This window comes from Octopus sinensis, linkage group LG19 (genome assembly GCF_006345805.1).
Source record: "Octopus sinensis linkage group LG19, ASM634580v1, whole genome shotgun sequence".
In the NCBI taxonomy this organism is placed as follows: Eukaryota; Metazoa; Mollusca; class Cephalopoda; order Octopoda; family Octopodidae; genus Octopus; species Octopus sinensis.
The window spans coordinates 15,644,867-15,660,327 of record NC_043015.1 but is presented as its reverse complement, the minus strand read 5'-3'; the positions used below and the strand labels follow the sequence as shown (position 1 = coordinate 15,660,327).

The 15,461-nt window shown below is 35.1% G+C and overlaps 1 protein-coding gene across 1 annotated transcript in view; it reads left to right on the top strand.

Moving 5' to 3' along the window:
* Nucleotides 1–10,408, top strand: part of LOC115222333 (PC3-like endoprotease variant B) — a 157,731-nt gene extending 147,323 nt beyond the window's left edge. The window contains exons 11-12 of the mRNA XM_036511112.1: nt 8,230–8,448; nt 9,011–10,408. Of these exons, the coding sequence (XP_036367005.1) occupies nt 8,230–8,448; nt 9,011–10,385 (1,594 nt within the window). The 3' untranslated portion in view covers nt 10,386–10,408. The remainder of the gene's footprint in view (nt 1–8,229; nt 8,449–9,010) is intronic.
* Nucleotides 10,409–15,461: the final 5,053 nt, after the last annotated feature.

The window sequence follows — 15,461 nt, the reverse complement described above, 5'->3', positions numbered from 1 at the left end:
TGATACACACACGCACACACACGCACACACACACACACACACACACACACACACACACACACATACACACACACACACACACACACACACACACACATATACATACATATAAACATGACAAGCTTCTGTCAGTTTCTGTCTACCAAATCCATTCACAAGGCTTCGGTTGGCTCAGAGCTATAGTAGAAAATGTTTGTCCAAGGTGCCACACTTGCATGTACTGTAGGCTATTGTGAAAACACTCCTGAGTATTTCCCAAGAGATTTTGCATTTGACAATATCATCAGAAGGTCAATCATCTGCAAGGTAGATTCAATGTTATATAAACCAACAAAATACAAAGAACTCATTGATTATTTTTAATATCTCATATCCTCTCTGTTTTAATCTGGTACCCATTGGCTTTCTTTTCATGTCTTGTGAACATCCTGTATGAAGGTATTCATTGTACCTATCTTGTAAATGTTATATATATATATATATATATATATATATATATATATATATATATATATATATATATATATATATATATATATATATATATATATAGCTGTTCACTGATGCCCTATTTGTGTTTTGTAGACGTCATATAAAGTGTTCACTGGCTTGTGTCTGTCTGTCTGTTTACACACACCACACACACACACACACACATACACACACACATATGTTTTAGCCATATGGCTGCAGCCATGCTGGAGCAAATGAAAAGGTGCTCTGTAATTACTGCATAAAAGTGCAGCATAGTGATACAGAGATATCTCACTTCCTGTAAGTTGTCTGATCCTTCATTATCAAAATTTGAAAGATGCCGAAAGCTACTGACAGGGATCCTTCATCAATAGCTAAAGGAAAAACACATGCACAGGAGCACAGGATCCTACTACCATCAGAACATAATTTTATACAAAAAAATTCAAGGAAATGATCAATAAAAACTCCAGAAAGCCAATCAGAACCATTGCAAAGCACCTCAAGGTTTCAGACTGCACCAGCAGAAGAGTTGTGCAAGAGGACTTTTGGTACAAGTTTTATGTAATGTGGAGAGGTCAGTTTATATTGGATGTGACAATAGAAAATCATTCAATGCATGCAAAGTGGTTGCTAAGCAAGTTAAAACACCAAGAGGCTGGAATGCTTTGGATTTTTCTGATGAGAAAATCTTTGATCAGGACCAAAATGTAAATCAAGCAAACAATAGATAGCTGTGCAGAGACCCAAATGATGTTCCAATGACCATGCCTACTAAGTTTCCAGCAACTGTGATGGTTCTGGGAGTCATCAGAAAGGAAAAAGATATCATGCTTCTTCACTATTTTTCACAGGGATCAAGATTCAATGTTGTTGTTTACTCGGAGGTGTTGGAAAAAGTTGACTATGCAATGGAAGACTGCATGTCTTTCAAGACTCTGCACTATCTCATAAAGCTAGGACAACCCAAGGGTGGATGCATCCCAGTCTCCATAATCGGGTTTTCCCAGACATATGGCTTCCTATCTCTCCAGACTTCGATCCACTGGTCTATTATTACGTATGGGGCATGGTCAAGAGAGAGGTCAGTCAATATCCCCATATAATCTCTCAGTCTGCCATAACCAGCTCTATGTCCAAAATTGATAAATAGCACGTGATTCAAGCAAGTCAATGCTTCCAACCCTCTATCGAAGTAGCCACTGATGCTAACGGTGGATTCAATGAACAGATGTGATAAAAGGATTCTTGAAATTATTTGTACTAACTTGTGTTCAAATACAGCTATGTGTTTTTTTCTATATTCAAATGATTTCAAAAACTAACACACACTGTATATAAGCTGTTCACTGAACTTCTATTTCTATCTTGTAAACATTATATGTGAAACCATCCATTGACCTATTCCTGTTTTGTAAACATTACATATAAAGATATTCAGCAACCTTTTATTTTCTTGTATATTGCAAATTAGTCTTTAGACTAATTTTAATGTGTAGTTTGTCTCTTCAGCTCAGCATTTTGCACTGGTAATTAATTCAATGTTCTTGTAAAAGGCCAACATTTGTGGTACTTTTCAGACACTGTATTTACTCATGTATTACCATTCATGTATTTACACATGACTTACCATTCATGGACCTCTGTAGTTTCACAGAGTTAGTAGTTTGTAGTTATCTCCATATTCCATAATAATAGGTGTTTGCACAACAAATCTCAGTTTCAGAAATATATCTATGGAAAGTGACTTTTCCTGTAAAGAATTTTAATTTATCACTGTAATTCAATGATTTACAGCTATCAAATATTTAGCATTTTATATAGAGTCCATGTTTAGGGATAAACTGGAAGCAGAGAAATTAATTAGACACAGTAAGGTTTTACGTCCTCTAAGTTAAAAAAAAAAACGATGCAGGAAATGTGGCAGTAGAAGGAAAAAGTTGATTTAAACCTGTTGGTGACATGGTGCCCAGTAGTTCTTTAAACCCTTTTTTATACTTTAGTTCCCCTCTCACCTCATCTATGGTTTGTAAGATATTTTTTTTTCTTCAATTCCTGCAATTTCTGCAATTTCAACCAATCAATGACGTCTATTGAGGTGAAAACATTCTGTGCTGTATGAATATGTCCCTCGTTTAAGAAACAGATTGGGTTTATTTACATTTCTGAAGAAAAAAGTTAGAACAAACTATACTGCAGTAGATACCATGAGAGAAACTCTCATATTGGCTTTTAGTGACTAGCAGGGATTCGGTACTTCGTTAGGCAACCATAATATACTACTAAGTATATTAAACGTTTCTATAAGCCAATACCGTGTACTGCTGTGCTAGCAGTACTCTTAAATGGCATGTTAAGGTCATCGCTACAGATTTTCCATAGAAATTATAGCCAACACTGATTTTGTTGCGACATTTATTTCCGAGACGCCAGATGTAGATAGCCAATGAGATCGAAGATGAAAAATTGGTGTATATACCATATTTCAGGAGTTTTTGCTCCTTCATCAACCCATTAATCATCCATGAGCTCATTGCTTAAATAGCCACTACATATAGCAGTGAAACGTTATTGGATATATCAATTTACATATTAAGCACATTCGTGGAAGCTGGTACGTAAACATTTCATCTTGTACTATATTATGGTTATGTAGTGGATCTTGCAAGCATCAAGTGGATTCTATCCACCAAATTTAAATTAACACTTTTTGTCTCCTTCGATCATTCATTTCCTTTCCCTGAACCTCACTGGCGAGAGGAGTGATGTAGTGGATCTTGCAAGCATCAAGTGGATTCGATCCACCATAGCCAAATTTAAACTAACACTGCAACAGAACTTTACCCACGGTGGAACAATGGTTTTTCTGTGACAGCAGTAACGGTAAATAAATATTTCCTTAGAACTTCATGTATTGTTCATCTTTCACATCCCACAACATGCAATTATAACAACAAATTTTTATCGTCACAACTGCTGACGCCGACATTTCATAATATTGTTTACTAATCAATCTTACCCTTTACAATTGGTAACTACACCTAATTAAAATCTAGCCGTAACAGTTGCCTAACGAAGTACCGAGTCCCTACAAGTCATTAATATTTACCTACCAGCTTCTAGGAATGCGCTGTGGTTCCCTGTTGATGTGGTAGATATGTTCTCTATCCATCATATTAAAGAAGAAGAATGAAAATCTCAGGGACGCTTCCAGAACGGAATATCTATCAGATTTCAGCGTGCATCATCTTAGAAGGAAGTAGCAGCCTCCTGGGGGTGAAATAAGCCCGTTGTGAAAACTGGTCTGGGATTAGTATGCGGGTGCAACTCCTGATCAAACTAGATAACAATCACAAAATCCTAGAACTTATTCATCTTCCGGGAGGGATGCAGTTGTATGTTATGGTTGGGGGAAGCAGGCTTCATTGCTATCTGTGTGGTAAAACTGGCTACCTGTGAGTTTTCTGCCCTTGATAAAAGACAGGGAACCACAGCTCCTCCCTATAACCAGCACCATATCCTCAAAAGCCACATGAACAAGACCAACAGCAAACAACAATTTGTGTTGCTTTGTCAAACAATGTTGTCATGCATGGGAGGGATCCAGTCATTGGCCAAGTCCATCATGAGAATTGCTTCACCTGAGAAGGAGAGGGGTGCCTGCTTGTGGTACCCTAGGCAATCGGAGTAACCAGGATATTTTTTGTTCCTTGGTTACTCCTGGATGGAACTTCTCCCTTTGAGGAATTTTATTGTTGTTAGTTTTTATTGTTTAGACATGTTTTTGTGTTAAGCCTCACTTGTCCCTTGTTTTGTATTGTTCTTTTTGTTTTTGTGGCTAATAAAGATTCATCATCATCATCATCATCATCATTATTATTAAGTAAGGTGGTTAGCTGGCAGAAACATTAGCGCGCCCAACAAATTTCTAGGTGGCATTTCGTCCATGTGTACGTTCTGAGTTCAAATTCCACCAAGGTCGACTTTGCATTTCATCCTTTCGGGTCGATAAAATAAATACCACTTAAGCACTGGGGTCAATGTAATCAGATTACCCCTCCCCTGAAGTTTCTGGCCTTGTGCCAAAATATGAAACCATTATCAAGACGGCGAGCTGGCAGAATCGTTAGCACGCCGGGCAAAATGCTTAGCGGCATTTTTTCTGTATTTACGTTCTGCGTTCAAATGCCACGAGGTCAGCTTTGTCTTCTAGCGGTGTCATATGAAATTGTCACCTATAATTATGACCCTAGTATCGATCTATTGCATTTCAATTTGTTTTAGGGTTAGGAGTGGGGGGAAGGGTATCTTTTTTTCTTCAGAAATGTAAATAAACCCAATCTGTTTCTTAAACGAGGGACATATTCATACGGCACAGAATGTTTTCACCTCAATAGACGTTATTGATTGGTTGAAATTGCAGAAATTGCAGAAATTGAAGAAAAAAAATATATATCTTACAAACTATAGAATTTTCTCAATAAAGCCAAGAGAAAAAGATGTTTTATAAACACATTCTACCAGTATACGAAGTTTAAAAGTGTTTAGTTACGTGGAAATTATTTTAAAAAACTGCCGTTCAAACCGAAAAGATCCGGTACTCTCCAAAAAATCCAGGCTTTGTGCCTTTAGTAAAAAGGATTTATTATTATTATTATTATTATTATTATTATTATATTAGGCAAGACGAAGAGTGCGATGCGATTGCAATAGATATTTTATTGGGTGAACAATATTTCGACACTTCGTGTGTCTTTTACAAGTTCAAAATATAAACTGAAATTAAATTCAAAGATAGGAAACGCTGAACATTCAAAATTAAATCGGAATAATTGCGCTTCTTTCTAAGTAAAACGACGTCATCAGTCTTTGGTCTTTCACAAAAGGTAGCAGAAGGAAGGAAAGAAAAAAGAAAACAAAAAGAAAGGAAAGAAATGGAGAAAAAATTATTCAATCAAAAAGTTTAGTATAAAAATTATTTAGTCAAAAAGTTTAGCATAAAGTTTATTAATTCCTCCAGGATGAGATGTCAACAGTTCACAAATATAGCTATCCTCATGGGTTTTGAGAACTGAAAATGTAGGTTCATAAAATAAACGTGTCAATCTACTTCATTTTGGTTAATATTTATAGGATTGAGGTAACTGGATCGTTCGGTCAGTGTTGACTGGAAAATCCCTAAGGATAGTGACCTATTTACCTTCAACGACTGGCTCAGGATGATGTTCATACAAGTAAGCAGGAGTGCTGATTTTGTAGTGTTTACTTATTTTCCAATGTAAATACTGTCCCTATCATGGCAACTTTTGTATTCGTTTGGTTTCAGCGAAGGACATCCCGAGATGAGATGGTCTATTGTTTCATCAGATTTATCGTAGAATCTGCATTTAGGGTCAGAACAGTTTTGAAGAACGTTAACGTGGGAGTTTTTGGTAAGCAAGCTTGTACCGTCAATACGAAACATTTAACCTCTGCTTTCAGTCCTGAGCTTCTCAGCTATTGATGGGTGGCTGCTTTGTCTACATCAGCATTTCTGCTTCGAAGTATATACTGTTCATATAGAGGCTTCTGACTCCACCGCTTCTCTGGTTTCATGTTTTTCATCTAATTCAGGGTTAATGTCGAGTTCCTTTGCGAATTTGCAAGCTTCCTTGACAACAGAATGCGATTTTTGCTGCTTTCGTGTTTACACACAAGCTGCAGCATCCAATCCTCTGTCAAGTACTTGTTCATTGCTATTGTGGAGGTCTTGTAGTACAGTTCTACTTGCATCGTTCCTCTTCTTCCATTACGTTTAAGTAGGTACAGACGATCAACGTCTACTTTTGGGTGGTGCATGTTCTTAGATGTTAGTAGTTTTTTTGTCTTCCTGTCCAGGCGATGGAGTTCTGTAAGTTTCCAGTTAATGATGTTAAAACTGCATTGGACTACTTGGAAGTGTTAATAGCTTCGATGCGATTTTTGGAGTTGAGTTCAGTTTTTGGTACGAGTCGTAATACTCCTTTCGTATTTTTCCTTCATAGTAGTATGTTGTATACCGTCTCCTTCGTTTATCCCCAGGTATTTATAGCTTTCTTGTGGGTCAAGCTCTTTTGATGGTAGTGTCGGTATCTGACTTAATGGAAACTATTTCCTTGAGCTTGCCTCTTACAAAAGTTGCTTTAGCACATTTATCAAGGCGAAAATCCATCCCGATGTCATTGCTGAACTCTCTAACAGTTGTTAACAGCGCTTGTAGAACTTCGTCGTTTCTAGCAAACAGTTTCAGGTTGTCCATATAAAACAGATGATTTACTATATTATACATTTTGAACCCATACCTGGTGTTACTCAGTCCGTTTGAGAGTGAGATCAATGCAAAAGAGTAATGGGGAGAGGGAAAGAGTCACCTTGAAAGATGCCTCGTTTGATGTTGATGTTGTTAGATTGGCTCATCCCATTACTATCGTTTAGAAGGCGACGTTTATTCCACTTAACCATGCTACCTTATTATTATTATTATTATTATTATTACTATTATTACTATTATTATTATTATTATTATTATTATTATTATTATTATTATTATTATATGCATTCCTATGTTCCTGTCTGTTTCATCCATGTGTTACACTTATACCAAGGGAGGTTATAACTTGAATGGAGAAATATGTATATATATATATATATATATATATATATATATATATATATATATATATATATATATATATATGTATATATATATATATCAGAAGAAAGGGAGACTAAGAGAAAGAGGTGAGGGCAGAAGGTCTATATTATTTTGCATTCGTGTGTTCAAATTGCAGACACAATCAAAATGTTTAACGTAGTAGAACAATGTCATCAAGATCTATAAGTATACGCATTAAACGATATATTAAAAGATAATTAAATTAAAGTGAAATAACCTTCGCAAATAGCTATGGATGTTGCACTTTCACCTTTAACATATTCCAGACTAATGGGTATGACAATGTTGGGGCACAACCATTATTCTTTTTTTTCTTTTTTGTTATTTGATTTATATGCTTATCACTATTATGAGAGCTGACGGATACAGAAGGGGATGTAGATATATATGATAATAGTAGTTAGTTAGCTAGATCGATAGATAAACAAACATACAGACAGACCAATTGACAGAGAGATAGATAGGTTGGTAGGTAGGTAGGTAGGTAGGTAGGAAGGGAGGGAGGGCGGTAGGTACATAGTTTGGCAAGCAGGCAGACAGACAGATAGATAGATACGTAGGTGAACCTACAAATACATCAATAGCTATGCAGATAAAGAGATATATTTATAGATGTACAAATAGATATGTGCCTAAACAGAAATGTTAATTAAAAGGAACGAAAATAATCTCAACTGGTAAATAACTTGGATTGAGCCTTGGTAGTGGTTGGACAGCGAAAACTGTAGTATTATATATATATGAATGTTTTATCATTTTAATTAATCTTTTATTTCCTCAAGCATATTAAAAGAAGGTAAATAAACAGTATCTGCCTGAGTTCATTTTGATTGTTTAAAAGTACAGTTTTAATTAAATGGCAAGATTTCAAAAGGATTGTTTGAAATTCCTTGTCTGTGCTTAATATACTAATGTTATCAAATATGCTGAGTTATACCATGGAATCCCCATGGGTCCCACTAGTTATTATTATTATTATTATTATTATTATTATTATTATTATTATTATTATTATTATTATTATTCCACTGAGCAAGAGCTATTATTATTATCTTTTACAGCTCCCTTTTGACTTGGCGGGATATACAGCATATAGTTGTACATGGTGCTAGAATTCCATCAATAAATAATACTTGGTTCAAGAATGGAGCTGGCATTCACTTCAGTAATACTTTTGGCTTTGGTATGATGGACTGTAGTCACATGGTAAAACTTGCACAATCCTGGAATAATGTTCCTATAGCCACAAGCCATTCATATTTCAGTGAAGTCATGAAAAGGTATGTCTTAATAGAAACATAAGATATTTTGTACCTCATATAAATAAATTCTTTATGTTCTTAAAATTAACATTCAACAGAACCACAGTTCTTTGTTGATGGCGAAGTAATTTATTAATAACAAATCATTGATTATAGATATTCATCTAGAATTCTGATGACTAATTTAACAATGTTTGCTTTTTCTTAGAATAAATATATTGATGATTGCCAAATTTAATCTTCCTAATTTGATGCAATATATGTGTCAGCACTGATAATAGACTTATATAAGAAATATAATTACCTACAGTCAATGTTGACAATTCCATTGCTTAATTAGATTCACATTTTAAGTGTAGTCAATCTTAGTTTAAACTAGTTCAGTACTGTGTTGTTAAAGAGACTTGAAAAGCATTTAATTGTAATTGTTACAAAATGAGCAGAGGTTCGATTTTGTGTAGAAATTCTTGCTTTCAAATAATGTAATAGTTCCTCGAGTACTCTATCATGCAAAATCAAACAAAAGTAATATTTTTTTTATTTTACAATAATAAAATAGTAAAAAATATTTTCCTTTCAGAAAAATATCACATGCAGAACCAATTTTTATTAATATTTCCTGCAATATAGAAGGCGGCTCACTGAAAATTAATCATTTGGAACATGTTCAGCTGTACATAAAACTCAAACATTCTTGCCGTGGGGAGCTTCAAATATGTCTTATCTCACCTTCTGGTACAAAATCTCAAATGCTTTCTCCAAGAAAACTTGATTGTTCCAAAGATGGCATTGATTTTTATTTCCTTAGTGTTCACCATTGGGAGGAAGATCCAAAAGGCAATTGGACACTACAGATCTTTGATACACAGAACAATGAAAATAATGGCATTTTGATTAAATGGGCTTTAATTCTTCATGGTTATATGAAAGAGAGGAAATTAAATACTTCTTCTACAAAGGAACTTGCACCTGAAGAAGTGAAAATAATTATCAAAAAGGAAAATTTAATTTCAATGTCACTAAAACTGTCTTCTCCAAAATTAGAGGTGAAACATAATCCAAGACCAATACAAAAAATTGATAATCTCAGACGTTTTGTCAATGATAGGTTTGGTTCTCTATTAGTTCCTCAATTACAAAGGAATCTTAGAAATCCATATGTAAGTCCAAAATCAAATAATTTGATCAAATATCCTTTAAAAACCAACAATATTGATTCTGCAAGAAAGTGGTATTTCCGGTCAAAATTCACTGGATCTAAACTAGCTGGTGGAAGCAATGCAAAAATTAAAAAGAATTCACTTCATCATAGACCTGCGCACTTACGTAGTTTTGATAATATGACCAAAATTTATCCAAGTTGTAATGTCAAACTACATAGCCTGGGAAGGAACAAAGAATGCATACATATAAATAAGAACATTTCCAATAAACTCAGCAAACTTCTAATTATATTGACTGATTCTAAGATCCATTCAAAAGCAAAACTTTCACATTTGACAAACAATAACCGTTCAAATATTTCTGTTAAAAACCTTGAAAAATTTACAAATTCAAGTAGAAAAAATCATACATCACTAAATTACTCAGTAAAATATAAATTAACGGGTCGATTTATTGCTGAAAGGATGTTCCATCCAGCTGCAGTGCAAAGTAAACCTAATGCTATAGTCATACAGTCAGAATCGACTGAGCAAAATCTACTGGGAAATATTATTAAGAAATTAGAGCAACTGATACCTACTGAGGATGATAAACATCTATTTGTTTCAAAATCTTCCACTTTAGGGAAGAATTTAAAAGTGCTTACTGTGGAAGACACTAAAGTTCCATACTCTAATACAAAAGTTAAAAAAAATGATCTCATGAATGAGTTCCCCATAAAAAAGGAACCAGTATTTGAAGGGGAATTAAAAATACTTCAAATCAAACAAAACGACACATTGGAATTATAAGCTTTCGTATGATAAAAGTTGAAACGGAAATAAATTCTTTTATGAAATACCTACATCTTATTAATATATTTGAATCATTTGCAGTGTAGCCACATTGCAAAGATGTTTCTAGACCACTAAGTACTAAATTATATATATATATATGCGTCCGTCAGGTCTTATATGCCCTAATATTAGACTATTATCTTTAGCCAATACGCGGTCAATGCTAATAAGCTTAAAGTTATAGTTATTATTATTTACAGAATATATATATATATAAATATATATATATATACATATAAGGAAAATATACACGCACACACACGGTGTGCCTATGGTGGGGAACACATCAAAATGGAGAGGTTTCCTTCTCAAACAAATTCGAAGATCCTGTATCCTTTATTTTTAACTCAAACATTTAAAAATCATTTTTATAATCCTTTAATTCTTGTAATACAAAATAAGAGGAAGATACATATGTGTGTCTATGTGCGTGCGTGCGCGCGCGCGCGTGTGTGTGTGTGAGTGTGTGTGTGTGTGCGAAGGCTTCTTTCATTTTCCGTCTATCAAATCCACTCACAAGGGTTTGGTTGGCTCAGAGGTTATAATAGAAGGCACTTGCAGAAGGTACCACGCAGTGGGACTGAATCTGGAACCATGTGGTTGGGAAGTAAACTTATTACCACATGTCCATGAAGTTCAGATTTAGGAGTAGCTCTATAATGTAAAAATTATCTGGAATGAAAAGGTTATCGATGTCACATACTTAATGCATAAGCGTTGTTAAACGCTTTATGGCGGCAGTATCTCGTCCAGAGAAATCCTTTTAAAGACTGGGATTGTTAAAAAAAAAATCACTCAATATACTTAAATGCAAGACACAACGAACGAGGTGAACGAGAACAAGGATATCGATATTTCATTGACATTTCAATTCATCAGTGTTCATTCATCACTGAAGAGCTGAAATAGCAGTGATATATCGATAGCCGGCGTCCGCGTTCACATCTGGGGTGATTCGTTTAACTTGTCCTTAAAGTATATTGTGTATTTTTTTAACTATGTCTTTAAAGACTTTCTCTGCAGTCAAACACCATTTAACAACACATGCTATATAAATATGTATGTATGTATGTATGTATGTATGTATGTATGTATAAAGCAAATATGTAAAAGGAGAGAAAAAGAATATATATATAGGGAGTAACAGTTATATATATATATATATATATATATATATATGTAACGGCAAAGATTGTTGTAGTTTTTAGTCAAGATTCACTACATATGTATGTGTGAGAGAGAAAGAGAGTGAGTGAGAGATGGGGAGAGAGCGGGGGAGAGAGTGTGAGTGAGATATACATGACTTTCATTGTCTATTATTACCACTATTGTATTCTTTGACTCATATCCTTGAGTACAAATATATAGTCGGAAGTATGTCTGGCAATTTCAGCCCGTGTTTTGACTAGCTCTTCAATTTCGAATATACAACGGATAGTGCCATAACTTTTTCCCGACAATTGAATGTATTTCTCGCTATATGTCCTGGAATATTTTTTGCTCTAGTTACGGGAGCATTTAATTCACTTTATTGTTTTCGTAAGTAGAGGCGAAACTGCTGTTTAGGTGGTATTTGTGCATTGTTATTAAAAAGCAACTCCCATATTCTGGGTGGTGGTGATGGTAGTGGTGATGGTGGTGGTAGTAGTTTCCAATTTTTTTTCCTTTTAAACTTTTTTGCTGCAAGGCGAGTGATAAAACAGCCGATCAACCCCTTATGGTTCTGGTCAACTGAGAGGCAAGGTAGAACAATAAAATAAAAAAATAAAACACTCCTAAAAGGAAAACAAGACACAAACTCATGGAACTTCCAAAACAAATTCAGCTTTAACGATAAATAACAGCAATAACGGTTTCAAAAGTTGAGATAAGTTTAGGAGTTAGGTTTGGGTTAAGGCTTAGAATCTAGGTTAGAGATTAGAGTTTTAAACTAGGTTCGGCGTTCAGGTTTAGTTGAGCTTAGAGTAAATGTTTCGGCATTAGAGTTGAATTTCAGGTTGGATTTTGTGGTTAGAAGTTAAAACTAAAGGTTTTGATTAGGATTATGGTTGGTTGTAGAGTTAGGGATTAGGACTAGGGTTGAGTTTAGGTTTACGGGTTAGATTTACAGTTAGTTTTAAGTGTTCGAGATTAAAAGATAGGATAGTCACAATCGGAAAAATTGCTGTAGCGAAATTTTTCTGTGAATACTCATATTTTTAGCATATGTACAAACAACGAAGTGAATTGGACTTTCTATTTCTATTTTGGAAAACTTCCACTTCCGAAGATAAAGTGCAAGATTGCACTTCCACAAAATATTTTCAAAATTTCAATTCCTTTTACTTTTTGTTCCACGCCTCTCCATTTCAAATAATACAACCGGCCATAAGTTTTTCATTGATGATTTTGAAATGTGTGTTTGTGTGTGTGTGTGTGGTGTGTGTGTGTGTGTGTGTGTGTGTGTGAGAGATAGAGAGAGAGAGAGTGTGTGTGTGTGTGTGTGCATGTGCGTGTGTGCGCGCATGTAACGAGGGTTGCTTGCAATTTAAAAATCAAAACCATATAACTGAAGTAGGACAAGTACAGCATATATGCAGTCTCTTTCCAGCTGTCTCTCATAAAAAGGAAAGATGTCTATTAAAATCGGATGTTGTTTGCATTCAGTTATACACCATAGGCACGTATTGCATGCCTTGTATTCGTAGAGGAAATTGATATATATATATATATATATATATATATATATATATATATATATATATACACGTGTGTGTTTCATACATATACGCATTTTCGTGTGACAGATATATATCTATAAAGACACACACACACACACACACACACACACACACACACACACACACAAACACACACACACAAACACACACACACATGTGTACACACAGATGACATACACACGTGGAGACACATGCACACATTAATTGGCATTGAAGTGAATGACATCAGCATTTGGGAAATGCATCTTTCGTGTGATAAATACCATTTTCTAGAACGTTTGCTATTGATACAAGCCTGGTAAAAAGTTGATTAACCGATCCTTGCGAAGAGGCATTTCTCAACGGAAGATCATAGCAGTAATTGAGCAATGAAAATCAACATAAACCCAACATGTGCTTTTACTATCATATTTGCACACACCATAGTTAGACAAGGGACAGGGGTCAACTACCGCAGGTCAAGGGGCTACGGAGAGCAATTTCAGTGGACCTTTGAATTGAATCAAGACCTATACTAATTCTATAAAATGGCTGGTGAAGGTCATTCGAATGTCCATATGAAAATGTTGTTGAGTACCACGACTATTGGCAGTTCAGTACCAAGCGACTCCATCAACAAGCAACCTTAGATGAAAAATAAATGTGATACTATCTCTACCAGCCTCAAAATCGCACATTAACTAAAAGTCAGGACAAGTCAAATGGTACTTTTTCTGGGAAGATCGTAGACTGCACAGATCTTGACCATTGCTATAACAAGAATAATACTTAAGTAAATATGCAGCCATTATACGAATGAGTGGTAATAAATTATGAATTAACAGTCATAGTGATTTTGCTTCTAAGTTTGGGACAATGTCAGCAATTTTGAAGGGAGGAGGAAATCGATTACATTGACCCCCCCCCGTGCTCAGCTGGTATTTATTTTATCGACTTCAAAAGGATGTAAGGCCAAATCTACTTCAGCAATATTTAAAACTCAGAACGTAAAGAACCGGAAGAAATGCCGCTAGCATTTTGTTCGACGCGCTAATGATTCTGTCTTCTCACCGCTTGTAGACAGTCGCAATGACTGTAGAAAACAAACAACTCAAAGCACAATTAACAGCAAAATTCATTCAAAATTTCACCTCTACGTGAATAAATAACTACAACTAAACTGAGGATATAAACTAATGCACTAAGTAGCTAAGAGACAACTAGCAGAAAACGAGGATTTCAACTTTTGGATATTGTATGCTCTACTGTACAGTGATGCAGTTACCATTCGCCAATGTAGGAACAAAAAAGGTCAGTCATAACCAAACCAAGAAAACACAACCAAAATAGATTACGTCTATCCAGACAAATACCGACAAATTCAGAGAAAATTTTGGACAATAAGACACTATCATTAAGTCAATCACCATCAGCTGTGACTTTAAGATAAATTATTTAGGGTCTATGGGAGTTGTGAACAAGAGATATTAACGAACAAACTAATTGCTCTTAAACACAAACTGCGAATGTAAGTAAAAAGGGTAGTTTGCACTAAACCCTCAAACGATTTATTACAGTATCAGAGGCCACTCCATGAAGATCTTAGATGGTCCTCAAGATGATCTAAAGTCATTTTGAGGAGCGATCTGGAATGTAAACAAACAACAAATCACGATGCAATGTGCTTAGATGATTTACGGTGCGAATGTCTCTCCAAAAATTTATATCAACAGCGAAGTTTATCACCTATCCTGACAGTTGTTGTATAACTGTATCATTCTATGCCCGATGGCAGAGAAAACTCACGAGCTATAGGACAGCCCTCGTTAACCTGCTCAGAAGAACAATGAACGCTAAGCTTGATTGACCAAACTGGATGGCAGTTCTACGCTCAACACTTGTAGCTAAAAAACATAGGCATGACATGTATCTAAACACTGTAAGCTCATAGCGTTCTGGAATGTGATGTAAAAGTTATACACAAGTTCTGCATCGTGTCACTTACACAACACCTTCTGGACAGTAAAGAGAAAAATGAGTTTATCTTGTGTGTACTCGACTGTGAAAATGATATCGTGAAATTAGGCGAAGAACTCCCGAGCAGGTATTCTGTGTGCACAGCTGCTCTCTGAGAACCAAAGGTGACTTAATTAAACAAACTTGTGGGATAAATATTCGTCATGTATGTAGAAAACTTTATATGGGTACGTATTCTTCAAGTTAGAGAATGCCAATAACACTGATAGAAATAGCATCCTGTCCTGAACCTGCAGTAAAGATATCATATATTTCCTAGAATGCCATGCTATTCAGGAACAAATAATAACTATTA